Source organism: Anolis sagrei, chromosome 1 (assembly GCF_037176765.1).
Source record: "Anolis sagrei isolate rAnoSag1 chromosome 1, rAnoSag1.mat, whole genome shotgun sequence".
In the NCBI taxonomy this organism is placed as follows: domain Eukaryota; kingdom Metazoa; phylum Chordata; class Lepidosauria; order Squamata; family Dactyloidae; genus Anolis; species Anolis sagrei.
In genome coordinates this window covers 16215676-16236414 of record NC_090021.1, presented here as the reverse complement: position 1 = coordinate 16236414, position 20739 = coordinate 16215676, and the positions used below count along the sequence as shown (strand labels likewise).

At 37.0% G+C, this 20739-nt stretch overlaps 1 protein-coding gene across 12 annotated transcripts in view; it reads right to left on the bottom strand.

Annotated features, from left to right (window-relative positions):
• The window catches only part of CCDC88A (coiled-coil domain containing 88A), a 116041-nt gene that overhangs the window by 32996 nt on the left and 62306 nt on the right, over positions 1 to 20739 (bottom strand). For 8 of the 12 annotated variants that reach the window (XM_060754587.2, XM_060754592.2, XM_060754593.2 and 5 more), the window contains exons 11-18: positions 19589 to 19735; positions 18510 to 18654; positions 17706 to 17893; positions 15790 to 15927; positions 10307 to 11377; positions 9191 to 9318; positions 3739 to 3880; positions 634 to 810 (exon numbers count right to left, since the gene is read on the bottom strand). In XM_060754587.2, the coding sequence (XP_060610570.2) occupies positions 634 to 810; positions 3739 to 3880; positions 9191 to 9318; positions 10307 to 11377; positions 15790 to 15927; positions 17706 to 17893; positions 18510 to 18654; positions 19589 to 19735 (2136 nt within the window). The remainder of the gene's footprint in view (positions 1 to 633; positions 811 to 3738; positions 3881 to 9190; positions 9319 to 10306; positions 11378 to 15789; positions 15928 to 17705; positions 17894 to 18509; positions 18655 to 19588; positions 19736 to 20739) is intronic. The other 4 variants (XM_060754585.2, XM_060754589.2, XM_060754591.2 and 1 more) reach the window with 1 other exon arrangement.

Below are 20739 nucleotides of genomic sequence, written 5' to 3'. Positions count from 1 at the left end.
TTCCTATTTTCGATTAGGGATTTCACATATGTCATATATGCCAGATTACTTCATGATTTGTGATCCAGATTCTAGTGGCACAGCTATAGCAATTTGCATGCTACAATAGTAGCTATTATACTTCTTGCAGCAAAAGTCACAGAATTATGGCTTGCATATGCAATACATTGTACAGCCCTCTGAATCTTATATAATGCTCTTTCCAAACTTTTATTATGACATCTAGGAAATCTGTAATATCCTGTGTCCAAAGGATCATAGATCTAGCAAATATAAATGAAGCTACTCAACATTTAATAACTAAAACAGGTGTGTTCTCTGAGAACTCTGAGAAAAACTCAATGGTCCTTTAGTAATTAAAGGAATTCTACGTGCCACATCTACAATCTCTCTAACTGTACATGGCAATGTCATTTCTATTGACTTAGGAGATGGCTCTTCAGTACTAACAAACAAGGGAAGGGAGTCAATGTATATAACTGAAAAAGAATGTGAAATTCCTGCCTATCCAGCTAGCACATGGGGAAGAATCCATTGGGTTGTAGATTTCCCTCCTAAGAATATGGTTGAATATATTTTAAACAGTTTAACAATTTAAGTGAAAATTATTTTTAAATCCCCCACACTACTCACATTTCTCTCAACTTCAATTAATCTATCTTTAACTTTCAGAAGTTCTCTAGTAGTTTCTTGACTTTCTCTCTCCCATTTATTGACAGACTGACCATCTTCACCACTTCTTGAAGAGCAATTCTGAACCATTTTTTCCTCTTCTTGTCTTTGTTTGAGTGCTTCATAATTTTTTTTCACCTAAAGAGCAATCAATACATTTTCAGATGCACAGAAGGGGACTCTAAATCCTATATTGCTAACAGGATGAGAAGCAAAATTATTCCTGCCTCGTTTTGTCAATAATTTCTTATTTGAACAATGAAAAGGAAACAAACAAGTCTAGGTTGGTAAGGATGGGTTGCTTACCTGTAACTAGTTCTTTGAGTGGTCATCTGAACTCACACAAATGGGTTTATTGTGTCTGCCCAGTGTATTATTCAGAACCTTCTAGAGGTCTTATGTAAGCATTGTGTTGAGGCTATATATAAAAGTTGACACCCCAAAGTTCCAAGAATGGACAACGTCCCCCTTTATGGACAAGACGAAGCATTGGCATTCTTTCATCTGCATGGACTTGGACTGGGCCACCTTAACAATGATGGAGTTTGGCTTTGGACAGTGCAGAAGAGAATCTGGATCCAACTTACTACACCAGTATACTCCATCCTTTTTTTTTTTTTTTTTTTTTTTTACAAATGGACTATATGGAGGAGAGATTTGCTCAAAGTCTGCATATAACCTTTTGAAAGGAGGGAAGCAACATAATCAACTCTGCTGTTGGTATTTGCTTGTAGATCGGGTCTAAGAGGTCAGCATCCTGCTCTTTTCTCTCCAACTGTAGATCTTGAGGCATTCTGAACATTTGCTCCATGAAGTCATGGGCATCATCAATCAGAGAGAGAGACTCATATTCTCCCAAAACTGTGAGAAGAGAATGTGTTGACAGCATGCACAATGAAGTAGACAAGGGTTTTTACTCAGAATCATCTGACATAAATGAATCATGAAGAGTATGTTCACCGATTCAAAAGGTTGAACAAGGCAGAAGAGATGGTCAAGGTGGCATCCTTGGTACTGAAAACTGAACCCTAGGAGGCACCAGTGGAGGAGATAAACGAACTATTGGTTTGGAATCTTAAGTCTGAATGCAGGGATTGAGAAGGTTGGTGAGCAGCTGAATGTGAACACTGCTGAACATTCAGTGGCTGGGTGAACAGACTTGGCAACCCAATGCACCAAATCCAGAGATTTTTTTCTCAGTACTGATTTTGCCTGTATTGATTTATGGTGGGAACTGTGATGCCAATCCATTGGTGGTGAAGTGTGGAACACATGGATAGTAAAAAGTGGGTGTACCCCATGAGAGGAGTACCAATTTTGCTCATACTCCTCATAAGCACATTTGAAGATAGGGAGCAATAGTATCAACATTACAGTGCCTCCTGTAATGAAACCTATACTGATTTTGACCCAGGACTATAAGATCAAGACAATGATGACCTGATTTCCCAGGAAGTATCAAAAGCTGAAGAGGAAGACTGCCATTGATGTCAAGCAGACTTATGCAGCGGAGAAGGAAGATCCTTCTAGTAGAGGACTGAACCTCGTGAGTTGTCAGAGCTAGAATAAGAGATCATTGAGGCACAGTAGGAGGGGATTCAACAACTTCCTTCTCAGAAGCATTATCCACATGGCCTACCTGTGGGAACTCTCACAAAACAACATAGCCTATACCTCCAAGCAGAAAAATGATTTGTGTTGAATTCAAAGAAATCAGGACCAAGGCTTCTAAGTATGGACTCAACCAGAATAGGTTGAGTAGCCTGGTACAAAGTATATGGCTAAGGAGATGGTGATCTAGGGGCCCATCTACACTGCAGTCTAAAATACAGATTATCTGCTTTGAACTGGATTATATTAGTCTACACTGCCATATAATCCAGTTCAAAGCAGATACTCTGGATTTTATATGGCAGTGTAGATGGGACCTAGATCAAGGTAGTTTACTTGCTTGGTCCTTTTCTTTTTCCTAAGTTGCCTCTTCTCTGATCTATGCTTAGAAGTAGAGGTCTCCAGAGTCAAAAGCAGGACATTCAGAACTATTCTTAGACTTTTCTAATAAATTTCCAGCACCTTGGAGTGTTTTTTTCACTGCTACATGAACTGAAAAACTGGAGTCAGTCAGAGCTGAAGGTTGTGATGGTATAAATCCATGACTTGTGGTGTTGTCTGAGATTGACACGGCTGGGTCATATAGAAGAGCTTGTGGAGTGAAGTCTTCTCAATAGCACAGTAATCAGTACAAAAGACTGTCCTCTTCTTGGGGGGCAGGGGGAGTTATCCCTGTAGGAGACACATTTCTTAAAGGAACTGATGAAGCCATGACAGGCTAGCAAAACCAAACTGCTAAGCCAAAGCCGGAGTCCAAGGGAACAATCCAAGTAAAGCCAAAGACAGAGCCAGGAACAAAGCCAAATTATAATTAAAAAGAAGAAAGTGCAGCCCGACAAGAGTCAAACGTCAGTAATAAAGCCAAAAGCTCTAACAGCACATATATTAACAGCTTCTTCAATGCTACTGCTGCAGTAAAAGAAAAGAAATTGGGGTTTTGAGTAGTAAACTGGCTGGTCACATGGATAAGGGGAGGAGGGGCTACCATCAAAATGCTTCCATAACAGTTCTGGAAGTTTCCAAACAATTGATCATGCTGGGCCAGTAAACCCATGTGGATAAGATACAGAGATCATGAAGAACTAAGTATGTTACACCCCCGCCTCAAATACCGGACTGCCACCCCATTAAGTCCTAGCAGGACAGCCAATGGCGACAGTTGACAGCAACCCCCTATCTTCAGGACAAGACATTTCCTATTCCTGTGATAAGAAACACACATTAACTAAAAAGCAAAGTAGTGCATAATTCTGTAAAGAAAATGGCAGTGTTTTAGAAACAACTTTGCATAGAAATGCAGATGAGCACCAACCCCCAAAGTCAGACACAACTGGACTTAATGTCAGGGGAAAACCTTTACTTTTACCTATTTTGTAAAGGTTTTCTTTCTAGTAGCTGAAAAACTAAGGTTACAATTTTATGTCCAAATAATGGTAACGCCACTATTTTCCTTACTGTTTTAAGTTCCTGCCGTAGTTGTTGGTTTAGATTTGTGGATTCTTCTAAGCGAGCTTCCAAAGCAGCAATTTTTTCTTCTTTAATTTCAAGTGATTTCTTCAGCGTAGACTCTAACCTTGACTCCAACAATTTGTATTTGCTATTTAATAAAACAATTACAATAATTTCATTCTTAAGAACAAAAAATCACTGTAGATTAATAATATGCAGATTTATCTCAGTTCTGTATATATGACAGGTGCATGGTTGTGAATTGGATAATCTAGATCAGTGGTTCTTCAGCGTGGTCACTGTGAAATCCACACCTGTGGTATTTCCTGCATCCACGCAGCTGATTCGGATCCTTATTGCCCCGCCCAGCCACTCCAGTAATAAAGCCAGGCAGCGGGGCTTGAGGCCTTAGTTCCTTTTGTCTGCAAAAGCAGCAACAACTCAATGTTCTCTCCTAAAACAACTATTGGTTTGACTCAAGGACTCCAGTTTGACTACTTTAACAGACTGCAATTCCAACTTGTGTTCTGGGACCTTTGTTTATCCTATTCAGGCCCGTGTGGCATTTTCTTCAACTTTGAAATGTATGGCAGATGGCAGGACTGGACTTACCTGTTCAGATCCATGCTCAATCCACTCAAGCAGTGGAAGCCTCTATGGTTTTTTGCATTGTGTGTCACTGGATGACATTTGTCAGGTGGCAATTTGGTTGACACCACACATATTTGTCTCCCATTAGAAATTGGACTTGATCGCCAAAAAACATGTGGCTTTTGGGAAAGCAATTCTTTTTTCTGCACTAGCATGACACCCACCATCCATGGGACTGCTCGCTAGTCTACCACAGGTGTGGATTTCACAGTGACCACGCTGAAGAAAGTAAGGTTGCTTACCTGTAACCATGTTTCTTCGAGTGGTCAACTGTGAAATTCACACAACCCACCCATCCTCCCTGCACTGTCATGCCGTCTATCTCTGACTGTCTTTCGCGGTACGGAACTAAGGCCTCAAGCCCTGCTGCCTGGCTTTATTACTGGAGTGGATGGGCGGGGCTGGAGTCCCTGATTTGGCAAAAGCTTTTCAATAAGGATCCGATTAAACTGCGTGGACGCAGGAAATACCACAGGTGTGAATTTATCAGTTGACCACGCAAAGAAACATGGTTACAAGTAAGCAACCTTACTTTCCCAAACTTTGGCCCTCCAGATAATTTGGAGTTCAACTCCCAAGAATTCCTGATTGTTGGTCAACTTGTTTGGAAGTTGAAGTCTGAAACATCTGGAAAATCAAAGGTTGGAAACATTCAACCTAGATCTATTTTGATCTGTTTCAGGTCCAGTTATGGCACAGAAAATTTGGGTCGCCTTGGGGGATGAGTGTGTCCCTACTGGTTTTACTGGAACTCTCAGTGACTTTTGATACCATTGACCATGGCATCCTTCTGGGCCACCTTGCTGCCATGAAAGAGAGCTGGTCCTTCCTGAGGGTCAAACCCAGATGGTAGTTCTAGGGGGCTCCTGTTTGATCCCATGGCCATTGGCCTGGGAGGTCCCTCAGAGCTGTGTCTTGTTCCCCATGTTATTTTACATATACATATACTGCTCTTGGGTCAGTCAGAAGATAGCTCAGGGAATAGATATCCGGTTTCTGCTAGATGGAATTGTACTCTTCCTGAAGACACAGACTCACTGTTTGGGGGTACTCCAGGACTCACCGGGGTACTCCTGGACTTGGAAGACCAAGTTTCTGTGGGGGCCAGAAATGCCTTCACAAATTAAAGTTTGTGTGCCAACCACACTTGTTCCTTGAGAAGTGCTAGCTATGATTTAGTAATCCTAATATGGTACAGATCCAGGTTATCTGACAGATCTGTATAAGCCATTCTGGGTTCTGAGATCATCAGGAGAGGTCCTTCTCTCTGTCTCACCATTGCAGCAAGCATTGTTGCTGGGGACAAAAGAAAGGGGCCTTCTAAGTGGCTGCCCCCAGAACTCCCTTCCCAGGGAGCCCAGAATGACACCTTCTTTGTTGTCCTTCTGTAAGCCGGCCAAAACCTTTTTATTCAGAGATGCTTTTAAAACAAAATGTAATAGGGGATGCTGAATTGTTTTTAACAGCTTTTTATTTATTTTATACTTGTATTTTAATTTAATTGTTTTCATAATTGATTTGATTCTTATTTTTATATGTTTTTAACTGTATCATTTTTTAGGTTTTTAGGTGGTTTGTGTCCCAATCGTGGGGTGGAAAGCATAATAATAATAATAATAATAATAATAATAATAATAATAATAATAGCTGCTGGTTTTTAAAAATCAATTTGTGCAAGGAAAAAAGTACAGTTCACCCAACATTCTGCTCTTTTCATTTCCTGGCGTTTTGTTCAATATTTGTATCTTATTAAATTGGTCTAGACAGAAGTATTGGTGTTTTTTAAGGGTACAAACTTCAACTTTTTCTCTTTTTAAATAGTACATTTGTACTATCGCAATTGTTCATCTGACAACACTGTTAATATTGTCAGGTTAATGTATAGTTTAAAAATCCAGATCTGGATATTTGCCATCACATAATCTTGACTTCCAGGACTACCTGTCATTTTCACACACTTTATTTAATAGTATGTGTCAAACTACAATCTAAGGGTTATGAAAGCCTTAGTCCTGGGACAAATAAAACACACATCTAGTTATATGACATTATAGACAGAACTGAAATAATAAAATCTCATTATACTAATGCATAAAACAGTCTAGGACACCGAATTGCTAATGAGCAGCCCTCATGTTGGCTGCAGTCCAATAAAAACAAAGATAAAAAATGAACTTGATTACAATCCTCTATTATGAAAAGCCTAGAGAACACAAGTCGATAGTTACCATCTTGTATTTGTTGAAAACATTAACAGAAACATTAGTAAAAGAGAAGGAATAAACTCTTTTGCAGGTGCATCAGAAATTTATGCAAACACAATGTGTGACCTCAGCAAAGCACCCAATACAGCTGCAGTTACAAAATGAACACTTTGCTCATCTGCTACATTAAACTGACCTGTATTCTATACACCCCCACTTATTCACACTTTATTCACTGAGACACAGGAGAGAATGATTCCACAGAATCTGTAATTTTCAAATTCGTCATATCTGCACCTGAGTTTCTAAACACTCATGTGCTGGAAATATTAGACTGTGGAATGATGTTACACTTGTTTAAAACAAGTGGGTCTATTTATTTTATATTAAAATGTATTGTGTAATACCAAGGAAATGTGAAATAAAATTTGTTTGCAGTTAAGGAAATGCTATTCTCAACTCTCTGTTATGTAGACAAAACATGCATTTGTAAATGAACATATCTGTGAAACCACACAAGTTTAGATATGATGCACCACAGCACAAATAAGTAACATAACAGATAATTATCATGTCATAACCCATTCCACACGACCTGTGAAGAAGCCACTTCAGTCAGAAGCCTTGCCTAACGTGCATACTCTGCTGCCACCCTACTTCCCACATTAAATATAATATTTTAAAAATCATCCTGATTACAAGCAAATAATATTCTTATGATTATTTTTTCAACTGTGTAACTAAAATAGTTGTAACTAAAATCTTTATCAAATTAAGCAAAGCACATACTTGGTAAAAGGAATAATACAAGTATCTATAGTATCTTGAGGGTTACATATGATATCAGAGAATCCTGGTAGCTCTTTTGTTAAAAATAAACTAACACAATACTATAAAGTAAAAAGGAAGAAATGAAGGAGTCCTATCTGGCCCAAAGCAATGGGGGGAAAAGACAGTCCACATACATTCACATTTTCTTCACCTTTAAGACTTCATGTTATGCAAACAAGAGTATATTCTGGCTTCAAGATAACATATGAAGTGTCTTTAAATCTTTAAAGCATTTACCCAAGATTTATTTTGGTTTACTATGAATGAAAGCAAGCTGGTATCTGCAGCTCATTCACTCCTATTTGTTTGCTTTACTTTGCTTACTTGATGGAAGCAAGAAATGAAATGCCTACATGACATCCGAAACTAGGTTTTTGATTTGCTGCCCCCAAAACAGCCAATTTTCATTGTCCAGAATAAAACAGAGTTGTTGATGTCCATTCCAGATTATTTGGAATAACAAACCAAGAATGCGAGTTCGATTTTAGACATCACACAAAGTTTTCCATCTCCGGTTTGCACAAGATGGGAATAAACAAGCCTGCCTGCAATAGTATGATGCTGGTTCAGAACAATCCAGGAGAAATTGGTAGTTCTTGTGTATCATGAAGTATCAACAAAGACACTGGCTAATTTTAGACATGAATATTCGGATATGATAAACACATTTTAGTAAACTAGATATACTGCAGGTGCAAAACTGGTTACATTTAGATAACATGCAAATCCACATATTAATGTTCTCACTCCATCATAATCCCACTTGAATCTTCACAAACTTTTTTCTTACATGAATTTTTTAATTTTAATTTTAATTTTTGAATTTTTTAAAATGTGTACCCTTATATGAACTTGTTCCTTCCTCATGCCACTCTTTGTGCTAATGCCTTAAAAACGAAAAGCTTTTTATATTTGACTTATCTACTCTCCCCTCTCTCAAACATTGCTCTCTAGTCTCATTAGCAATAGCTAGCTACCCAACCTCACTGGAATGAATTTGCTCTTCCTAGACCTAGTAATTTCACTCTAAAAACAGTACTAATGTTTCCCTTCCATGGGCCCCAAACAGCAAGTATTCTCAAACAGTTGCCAGCAGCTAATTATAAAAAATCAAACAGAAATTCCCCTTCTAATGTGAAAACATTTTAAAGAGGAAAACCACATAGCCCAAATAACATGCTGTTACGAATACACAAAATCATGAAGCTCAGACTACCTCGACACAGAAGGTTCTGAATTTATCACTAAAACGTCAATCACTGCTAATAACACCCTACAGTACCAGCCATTATTTTCAATCCTGTAGTACACTGACAGGAGGGCTGGTCAGAAGCCTAAATATTCTGTTTTTCTTCACACATATTTTTTTCCCAATTTTAAAAGAAACAGGATGATACACCCCCACCAAGAAAAAGAAACAGATGTCTATATGCTATTAGCTTTGTCTTGGCAGATGTACTAGGTTGAAAGAAGCCAAAAGCACTTAAGGAGGGAGGGAGAGACTGAGACCCATCGCGTGTCCTTGTCTAGATGAAAATGAAAAAAAAATGTTAAACAACTATTGTCCTTTCAATACAGATATGTTCTTATAGTACACTGCAAGAGGGTATTCATTTATCAAGGCACAGGATTTCCTAAAAGAAAACTAGAAGTGGATTCTGAAAGTAGCATGCTATATGACCTGTTCAAAAGTACATTCAGCTATATTTCTGGTGAAAAACAGTATAAGGAATATGTGCAACCTATTCCAAAAAGGATGTGTATATTCATACCTGTCATCAGTACTCTGCTCGTCATGCAAGAGGCGCTCCTTATTTAATCCTATCTTTTCAAGTTCATGTGTAAGCTTTTCTAAATCATTATTCATCTGCTGCGTCTTCAGCTTTTCATTCACCAAATCCTTAAACAATGGAATAAAGTGTGTTGTATGTGTGAAACAATTGTTTTTTTTAAAAAATAATGCATTTCAAGATACTATTGCAGAACAGACTTTTTTTTTAGGGAGAAGAAAATTATTTTGAGAGAGGTTTCCTTTCTTATAGGATTTACAGATACTGTATTGTCTTTCTGGTGCATATGTGCAAAGCACCACTGAGGATCTAAGTGCTACTTTGCCTTTCATGGTTTCAAGAGGAACAACAAGAAAAAAACCTCCTAATTACTATCCACTGGGGTCTGCTTATGATTTGAGGAAATACAACCCAGCAGATAAATTGCTTGATAATACAAGCATCTATTAAATGCAACTGTTCTAATTCTACTTCAATTCAAAGCATCCACTAACCAAAGGGTACCAGAATGCAAGTTAGGAAACTTGTGGCAAATTTTCCTTTATATGTGATATGTAAAGTTATGGAATGTGGGAAAAAGTCAAAGAGTTTGCATTCCACATTCCAGAGGAAATCACAGAAGGTATAAATCTACTATGTTAATGAATTTTAACACAGGAAAACTATACAATAAAAATAACAATTCAATTAATATTAAATTGTAACATGTGTTTTTACATAGTGGCTGGCGTCCTGTTGGTCAATCACAATTAAAGTAGACCTGTCCAATCAGTTGTAGAATTGTTAGTAAACACACACATAAATCCCACAGACGGAACCGATCCATCTAGATAGGGCTGATGACAAAAGGATATAGGCCAATTATTTCATTACTCTTTTAGTGAGCTTTAAAGGTCATTTAAAGGTATTTATTGCACTGTTACTATTTAGTCATTTTTTAACTTTTGTATTGCGCTTTTAAAACTTGACTAAGTATGGGATTGTGGAGAAAGTAAGTATGGGGAGAAAGGCAGGGTATGAAGTTAGTAATAATGATAATGATGATAATAATCAGAATTATAGTCTATTACAGTAAGATTGCACAGAAGAGAACATTACCTCCCGTAACGTAACAAGTGTTTTCTTGTCAATAGTAGCTCTTTTAACAAGTTCTTTATTCTCCTTTTCAATTTCTTTTAGTCGAATAGAAGATTCTTTACATACACCAATTTCCTTAATAAGTGATTTGTTCTCTGTTTCCAAGTGGCCAATTTTTACATTATTTTCTTCTAATGTATTGTCCTTAATATCTGCCTGTTGTCGAAGCCTCTTGTTCTCTTTTTCTAGTTGTTTCTTATCTTTTTCCAGTTGAGAGGTCTCTTGCTCCAAAAGCTTGTTCTCCTTCTCTAATTTTTCTAAACGCTTGCTGGAGATTTTGAGTTCTTCCAGATTTTTTTGTAGGGTTTGATTTTCTGTCTCTAAATCTTGGAGTTCGCTTTCTAAATGCTGGATTTTTTTGTTGCTGTTTTCTAAGGCTTTTTGCAGCCTTTGGTTTTCTGTATCCAGACCTTGATAGCTGACTTCTAAACGTTCCGTCTTCCTAAAAGAAGTTTTCATAAGCTCCAAGCTCTTTTGAAGCTGCCCTTTTTCACTTTCTAGTTCTTTGTTTTCTAACTCCAACTGAGCTATTTTGATATTTGTGCTCTTCAGAGATTCAACTGTTCTTCTGAGCTCTAAATTCTCTTCATCAAGCTGTGCATTCTCTTTTTCCAGGGACTCTAATTGAAAGCTCAGATTTTTCAAGCCATCCAAAGTTTTTTTCAGCTTTCTGTTTTCAGCATCTAGACTGGAATTCTCTTGTTCCAAAGCATCTATTTTTTCACATGTAATCCTTAAATTAGTAACCTTTTTCTGTAATGCTTCATTTTCTTTTTCAAGATGATGAACTTCTTTCTCGAGCTCATCTGCTCTTTCTCCCTTCTCTTTATGATGTTCCAACTCCTTTTTCATTTGCTTCTTTTCAAATTCTATCTTATTTAATTTACTGCTTGTCTCTTTGATAGATTCGTGGAGAATTTTATTTTCTTTTTCAATATCTTTTACTCTTGCTTCAGCACCAATTTGTGAACGCTGTCTGAGGGAAGCCACTGTTTGATTCAAATGGTCATTCTCCTGTTCCAGTATTTTAATCTAATTAATTAAAAAGAGAAGTGAAATGAGTAATGAAAGTTTAAATCAGAATCAAGGTCAAATCATTTTCTACCAAAAAGACACCAAATTATCCATAAATTTGATAAAAAATTACAAAAGCAGTATGTCATCATTAATTGTAAAACTGAGGATTCTATATGTTGTGAAGTAAGACACAGAAGTATGCATGTGTTCAAAAAAAGGCTTTTCATTAAGATATGCTACTTCCCTGCAATGCTCATCTGCTAACCAATCTGATGATTTGAGTAACTTAAGAAACAGAGCAAGGCGTGCACATGTCAGCAAAATGTTATTCATATGAAATTGTGATAGGAAGTCAGCCATAATTACTATGCTTCCTAATGTAATATCAAACTATAATAGTGTACCCAATAGTGACAGTCCACTGACAAAAGTCTTTTTGGTCCAGCAGAAGTTTCAGCAAGTTAAAGGGGTATGTGAATAACCCACATTTCCAATAACAAAAGTTTTTTCTAGATCAAAGAGCCTCATGAATTGTTACACAAACAAGCATTAAAACAACAGGAAAGACTTTCTCTACATGACAGCAACAGCTAGACTTGAATATGTAAAATTATGAAAGCAGCAAAATACATCAGAAGACTGTATTACAAAAGTTTTTGAGATGGCTGAAATGGAAAAATTGATTTTGGCTTTACAGCAACACCTCAAAATTTCAGGAAGAATGGAAACCTTTCATGGAATTTATAAATAATCAGAAGAAAGTGACTACAACAGAGTTTGTTGGACAAAGACTTTTTTATTTTTCCTAATTTTTTCCTTTTCATAGAATCATAGAGTTGGAAGAGACCTTATGGGCCATCCAGTCCAACCCCCTGCCAAGAAGCAGGAATATTGCATTTAAAGCACCCCTGACAGATGGCCATCCAGCCTCTGTTTAAAAGCTTCCAAAGAAGGAGCCTCCATCACACTCTGGGGCAGAGAGTTCCACTGCTGAACGGCTATCACATTCAGGAAGTTCTTCCTAATGTTCAGATGGAATCTCCTTTCTTGTAGTTTGAAGCCATTGTTCCGTGTCCTAGTCCCCGGGGAAGCAGAAAACAAGCTTGCTCCCTCCTCCCTGTGACTTCCTCTCACATATTTATTACATGGCTATCATATCTCCTCTCAGCCTTCTCTTCTTCAGGCTAAACATGCCCAGCTCTTTAAGCCACTCCTCATAGGGCTTGTTCTCCAGGCCTTGATCATTTTAGTTGCCCTCCTCTGGACACATTCCAGCTTGTCAATATCTCTCTTCAATTGTGGTGCCCAGAATTGGACACAATATTCCACGTGTGGTCTAACCAAGGCAGAATAGAGGGGCAGCATGACTTCCCTGGATCTAGACACTATGCTTCTATTGATGCAGGCCAAAATCCCATTGGCTCTTTTTGCTGCCACATGGTATTGTTGGCTCATGTTTAACTTACTGTCCAAGAGGACCCCAAAATCTTTTTCACATGTACTGCTCTCGAGCCAGGCGTCCCCCATTCTGTATCTTTGCATTCGGTTTTTCTGCCTAAGTAGAGTATCTTGCATTTGTTACTGTTGAACTTCACTTTGTTAGTTTTGGCCCATCTCTCTAATCTGTCAAGATCGTTTTGAATTCTGCTCCTGTCCTCTGGAGTATTGGCTATCCCTCCCAATTTGGTGTTGTCTGCAAACTTGATGATCATGCCTTCTAACCCTTCATCTAAGTCATTAATAAAGATGTTGAACAGGACCAAGCCCAGGACGGAACCCTGCGGCACTCCACTCATCTCTTCTTTCCAGGATGAAGAGGAAGCATTGGTGAGTACTCTCTGGGTTCGTCCGCTTAACCAATTACAAATCCACTTCACCATAGTTTTACCTAGACCACATTGGACAAGTTTGTTTGCCAGAAGGTCATGGGGGACCTTGTCGAAGGCCTTACTGAAATCCAGGTACGCTACATCCACAGCATTCCCCGCATCTACCCAGCTTCTTTCCATTACCTACAAGACTCTGGATACCTGATTTGTATGTTTGTTTGTTTTTTACATTTATTACTATTTTTGGATTTTTAAATGTTTTGTGACAACACTCTTCCCATTACTACAGTAGATACATGGAAACATTTGGTATTTTATATAATTCTTATATATAATTGATATGAAGAAATGTATTAAAAAGGAAAAATGTTTTAATAAAAAATATATGAAAAAGAGCCTCATATCAGTTGAAGGACAGTGCTAAATAAAACCTTTATCACTATTTATTACTACACAAATAACAAGTTTGTCTTGTTGCCGAATAACAGTGGTTCAAGAAGTGGTCGTCTGTGAACTCGTACCAATAGGGTCATTCTGTACCTGAACAGAAATTGTTCCACACCAATGAGGTGGCTACCGCCTGAGTGAGCTTTGACTTCTTGTGGAGGAGGTTCCCCAGGAAGGGAGTAGGTGAGAGGGATACTGTTCACCACCCAGTAGAAGAGACACTGAGATGAAATTACCTATACATGTCATAATACAGGTACTAAATAGCTGAGGAGATTTTCTAAGTTTCTCTGTCCAAGATACATAGAACAGGAGTGCCTGCCTATATTCTAGGGTGTTAAGGGCACCCTCAGAACAAAAAATGGGTCTTGGATGAAAGTGAGAACCACCAACAGCTGGTTAAGATGGAAAGCTGAAATTCTCTATGGGAGGAAAGATATATCCATGTCCCTATTAAAGTATAAGTAAGGGGGATCCATTCTGAGAGCTGGCAATTCACTGGTCCTATGGGCAGAGGAGATGGCAACAAGAAATGCTGTCATTCTGAAGAGCAGGTGACATCATCACTTTAATAACACTATGAGCTTAGCAAAGACCAGTTGGCTCCAGATAGATGTTGGTCCACAATTAGGGGAATGAAGATTATGTAGTCCTTCAACAAATCCTTTATTTCCAGGTGCACACCAAGAAGAGTGGAGTTGGCTGTCAGTTAAGACTTTTTAGGGCAGGAAACAAGAGAATTTTAAGACTGCAGAGAGATAAGGAAATGAAGCATATGTTTATGTGATAAGCTGTCTGTATGAAGAATGCTGACTTGGCCATATAGTCATTGACTGTTTATGAGTCTAATTACAGGAGGATGGAGACTCCTTCAACTCTTGGCCAAGCTAGTACTACAGACATTTCACAAAAGCAACTGTGAAGCCACATGCAAAGATAATAAATTGGCAATGCTCCAGTCTGATATGAAATCAGTGTCTGCTGGAAGTGTGGATACTAGGAGCTTCAGAGGAGGGTAGATCTAATAAGAGTCTCCCCTACTGAGTAGGAACTGATAATGTGATCTTTGTCCAACTATTAATTCAAATCTCTTAACATTTCTCTCTGAGATTAGGCTCAACAGATGGTGAGACACTGGGGAGGTGAAGTATGGGATGAGGATATCTCGGTTTCCTGAGTGGAAGGACCTGACGTAACCACAACTAGTAATAATAATAATGCAGTTTTATTTATATCCCACCCCATCTCCCCGAGGGGAATTGGTGTGGTTTACAATAGGAACATAATATAAATAAAAATAGGCACATTACAATACGGGAGAATTAAATCAACAAAGTAAAGACAAATCACATAATAGATAGGAAAGAAGAAGAATATACACATTGAGTATAACTCTAAAATCACTCATAAGTATAAAACTAAGTAAAAAAGATAGGACATATAAAACATTAAAACATCATAAAACCTGCTCTTGCAATAGATCCAGTTAAAACTAGTCGCATTTAAAACCTAGATGGATACAGAGTCTAGTCTTTATCATCCTCATCCTCCTCCTTCATAGACTCCACCGAAGTTTAAGAGAAGAAATATTTATCATTTAATGCTTGTTTTTCTTTTGTCCTTTGTTTTTCTAAAGACTTGAATGGAACAAACAGATCATATCTAGATTTTTGAATCTTGGAAGAGGGCTTCAGAGACATCCTATTTTGGAACCAGAAGCCCTCTTTTGTCCTTTGAGGAGGCTAGAAGTGGGGCCCAAGGAGTCTAGAACATGACTATTTATCCAGGACTAGAGACAAGAATGAATAGATGCAACTGAAGCCAGATAAAATTGCTTATTCTGGGCTGTGATAGCTCTCTTTGGGGCAAGTTACCATCAAAATGCAGCTCTAGAAGCTTCCAAAGATCTCTGTACAGGTACAGTATGAGTTCATATAGGTAATCCCATATTCTGATCACAAAGATGGACAAACAAACAAACTTGAACAATAACAATGTATGTTAAAAATGTCAGGATCAATCATTCCAATCAATGTGGAAATTTGCTGCCCTACAGAAATCTCTGAAATACAACTACCACCTTCTTCCTCCAATAACACTGAGAGGACCTTCAGGTCCTATCTCTGCTCTAAACAAAAATATTTGTATTACCTGTCTCTCTGAGTTTTCTCTTAGGGTCTCGATTGTCTTTTCTAGCTGTGCTTTTTCTTTCATCAGATCTTTACTAAGATTCTGACTGTTCTGAAGGCTTTGCTTCTCTTCAGTAAGTTCATTCTCAAGTCCTTCCAGCTAAAGAAAAACACAAAATTAAAAAGAAAATCTTATATTTTAGTGTACCCGGAACCGCTGAAGGCAGAGGATCTACTATTTATAGTTTTACCAAACTCATATCAGAAATGAAAGCTCCCATCATTAAGAGAAATTACCACACAGCACTTAAACGATCAAGTACTGAGCATTAAAAAAGATTCAATTCCTTTATTTCTATAAATTTATCTAACAGAACTATTATATTGCATTAAATGATATTGCAGTCTTTAACATAGTTTTAAAACATGTTGTTGTATATTCCACATATTTAAGTTTATCCTCCATACTAATTCAGACTATAACACAAAACTCTTAGTTATTACTGTTACAATTCATAAAACTGTTTTGATGCTTATTAATTTTAGAGAATTTATTACTTGTTTAATAATGCTTTTAATTGATTTTAAGAGTTCTTAATCACCCCGTGCAATTTTCTTTATTTGAAAATGTTGTTACTGTACGTCTTCAAGTAATTTCTGACTTAAAACAACCTTAAGGTTAACCTGTTATGAGGTTTTCTTGGCAGGATTTGTTTGGAGAGGGTTTGTTGTTGCCTTCTTCAGAGACTGAGCTAGGCCAAGGTTTCCATTGTTGAGTGGAGATTCACATTCACATCTCACAGAATCTTAGTCTTAACACTGAAACTACTATTCCTGTGATTCCCAAACCCTAGTCCTCCAAGTGTTTTGGACTTCCAACTCCCCAAATTTGGCCAACAATCAGGGATTCTGGGAGCTAAAGGGACCAGAGTTTGGGACCAGAGTTTGGGAAACATTGCACTACACAACACTGACTTGTGGCAGAAAAATGCAGTTAAGATAAATAACCTAACCCTCTTCCCAGATTGTTCAGTTTGGATGAAACTACTTGGAGCTAATTAAACATTCAGCAAAGATGGGTCAAAGTCTGCAAAGAACAGAATAAGCTTCCTACTATTCCAAAATACAGTTTACTGTGACATCTTAATCAGCAAAGTGGAGGTCAAAAAGAGAAAATCTGAATAGATTCATTCAAATGAGTATGCAACAATAAAGACATATTTACAACAAAATGCACAGGCGGATATTGTTAGCCATTCTAATGTTACAAAAAAGACTCAAAATGAAGCATAATTTATGTTGCTTCTGTATTATTTATTAAGTATATTTAAGTTTTTCTTATTATAAATTAAGGTGATGCACAACTGCTTTGACAGTTATGGTGACCATTTCTTTAAACTTTCTTTTCCTGTTCAGATTTAAGTTTTCCCTCCCTGAGGCAGATAAATGGCTTGAAAAGATAATATGGCTTGACAAATAAATTGCTCAAATCTTTTAATGTATTGATCTGAAAATGTGTATGTATGCATGTATGTATAAAGCATTCCCTGAATGGAGTTGTGTTAGACCATAACCAACTCCTACCACCCTTACATAAATATGGTGCTTGTTGATGATGGCAAGAGCTGTGGTCCAGACTATTTGTGGAAGAATGTTATACAAAAGGAAGCCAGATACATTGAATTTCTCTAAAATGTTTGAGAAATGGATTATCCTGGTTAAAAACGGATCCCCTGCCCAAAATAGCCCACGTAGAATATTAAACACAAATTATTTTTAATGCTATATTAGGATTCAACAGTTGAAATGTACTCCCAACCAGATTATATTCATTGAAACAAACACTGAAAAGTGAAACATTAAAAAAAACCCATTGATTCAGTAGTTTTTCTTCTTCAGTGTAAATATATCTATATCTATATATATAATTACTAATACCTTTTTACTTAGTCTTTGGTTTTCCTTTTCCATTTTCAGTATTTTTGAATTACTACCTTCTACAGAGCCCACCATATTCTGAAGTTCTTCCACAGTCTTTAGCAAACTTTGGTTTTCCATTTCTAGTTTCAGTAACCTACTTGATGTCAGTTCATTCACTTCGTGACCAAGTGACTTTCGTGGTGCTACTGAATCAAAGGAAAAAAAAGAATAAAACATTTCCCATCTATAGTCTGTATAGGACTTCATTAGGCAACAAATCATTCCTTTGGACTACTGTTCCTTATTCATCATGCTGAGTATGATGCAATCCTCCAGTTGTGGTTGGATTCAAATCCTACTACCATCTCTCACCTATAGATCTGGGACTATAGGGCCACTTTATTCCCATTTCTATTCTTAAAAAATGCAGACAAAAGGAGTCAGGGCCTCAATTGCTCATACTTCTTACACGAAGAAATTATTATTAATACCAACAACTCTAAGTTCATTAGTTTGACAAATGATTTCCCAGTTTCAGATATTCAATGCATTTGCAAACTATGTTTGCAGTGCTATCACATATAAACCAACACAATATATATTGACCATATTGAACTCCAGACTGAAAAAAATATGCTAATGTGAATACAACTGGACAGCAGCAACTACACCCATGAAAAATCTAAACCAGGTACCACTTGTTTTAACCAGTTGCCTCTGCAGCTCTTCTAAGAACCGTTTACAAACAAAACATGGAATATCCAAAATGTTTAGTTGCCCATTTCCCCCCTGTAAAATGCAAACTAGTAAATGTTTATCTACCTTCGGAAATCTCAGAGGATCTGTTTATCTGTTCAAGTTCCCAGCCCAGGTGCAGTGATTCATCCATACTCTGCTTCTGAGCCATTTCTAGGGTCATATTTTCCTCCATAAGTTCCTCAATTTTCTTCCGATCCATATCACGTTCCTTAAACATAGTGTACATGAAACTCTTCTTTAAAACTTCCTCTCAAAGTATACAAATACAATTCAGTAATTGAGACTTTGTAATCCTAATTTGTTGAGTCTTCTAATCTATTCAGAGGAACCAAAATTATTAGCAATGCAAAAAAGAATTGTTGTTGTGTGCCTTCATTTCCAACTAATGGTGAACCTAAGGCAATCCTATCAGTGTTTTTTGGCAAGATTTATTCAAAAAGGCATGCCATTGCCCCCTCTTAGGCCAAGAGACTGTGACTTGTTCAGGGTCACCCAGTGGATTTCCATGGCTGAGAGATATGAACCCATAATCAAAGTCCAATCCTTAAACCACCACACATACACAATCTGGTTATGAGATATAAAGAATCATGGCATAATGATATTCTTTAAAATAAAATAAAAATGCATGCAACAAAATTAATTTGTAGCAAGAACGTTTCTCAGTAATCAACGATCTGACTCAATAATGCTATCTTCCTAGGTTCCTATTTGTTTTTGAGAAGAAACAAATTTTAGAGGAAAGTAAGTACAAGCAAAAAAAATGTTCATTTTAGAGGAGAGAAATATGCTTGTCAGTACATTTTAAAAGATATAGATATTTTAACTGTCCTGGTTTATTTCACATACTTTGTGCAGAAAAATAACAGACTGTTTTGGGAAGGAGTGCTGTGAACTGAAAGACAATCAAAAATTATTTGCAGCAACCAGTGTCTTCTATACTAAAATGTCAAAGGCATTATGTTCTTCTCAAAGGGTCTACTCACTGATTTGACTATCAAACCTAACCAGATAAAAATAGGAAATTTCAAGTTGTATTTTTTTCTATTAAAAATACCCTTCATACTGAATGACAAGGAGAGTAATGCAATTTATTCTGTTTTTAAAATCTGCACAGCTGAAGTCTCATTCTGTATGCTCACCGTCTCCATATCATGCAGTTTAGCCTTTAACTGTAGGTTCTCTTTTTCCAATTCATGCAATTTATCAGAACGGGCTCGGGTGCCTTCCAGCTGATCTTCCAACATGGTCTTTGTTTCCAACAATACCTGATTATCTTCCTTAAGTTCCTATAAAAACCAGAGATAAGTGTGAACCAAAAAATGAAACATATAACATATAGGTTGTTGTAGGTTTTTTTGGGCTATATGGCCATGTTCTAGAGGCATTCTCTCCTGATGTTTCGCCTGCATTTATGGCAAGCATCCTCAGAGGTAGTGAGGTCATATACATATACTTTGTAAAAAAATAACATAAGACACTTTTTCTATTTCATTTTATTTTTATTAGCAGAGCTGTATCATAAAATCAGATCTAACAAAGTGAAATTCTAGTTACATGAAAACAAGATGATGATAATCTTCAGAAATTACTTGGAACCTACAGAAGCAGATTCTCAATAGGAAGTAACAAATTCTCCAGTATTTTATTTTATTTTTTGAAAAAAATGGAACTCAAAACTTTGGGAGAGAAAAGTAAAATCTGATAATAACGGAGCAATGTGCACCTTGTGACATTGTTAAGATTCTTGGTAATTACCAATGTGTTGCTGGTTCAATATATTAATTGTACACAAATTTCAAGCTCCTCCAAGCATAACTATCTGCAATTTTTTGCTGATGGGTAATCACTTGTATAGGGCCATCCCTTGTGAATTTTGGATCATCAAAGATTGAAAGAATAAATAAGAAGTGTTTCTGGCAAAGACAACAATAAAGTATGTTCTATCTGAATCACTTTAAAATGTAAGTTTTAATTTCGCTGAAGCATAGTTTCCTGACTATTTATTCAGCCAGCTGCACAGCAAAGAATGCAAACAGGTATCTAGCCCAGACAACCTATCAGCATCAGATCATTCAGTTTTTTATGTATACATATAATTTTAGTTACTGTAAAGTGGCATTTTTAGGAATTTGAGACAAAAAATTACAACACTAAAGCTATTTCTTCTTCTATGTTGTAACGAAGATGCCACCAATTTGTAACGAAGCCACCAATTTGTAATGGTTTTGTAAAGGAGCCACCACTTTGTAAGGGCTTATTAAATTGATGGCGTAGTTAATAGCTCGTAATA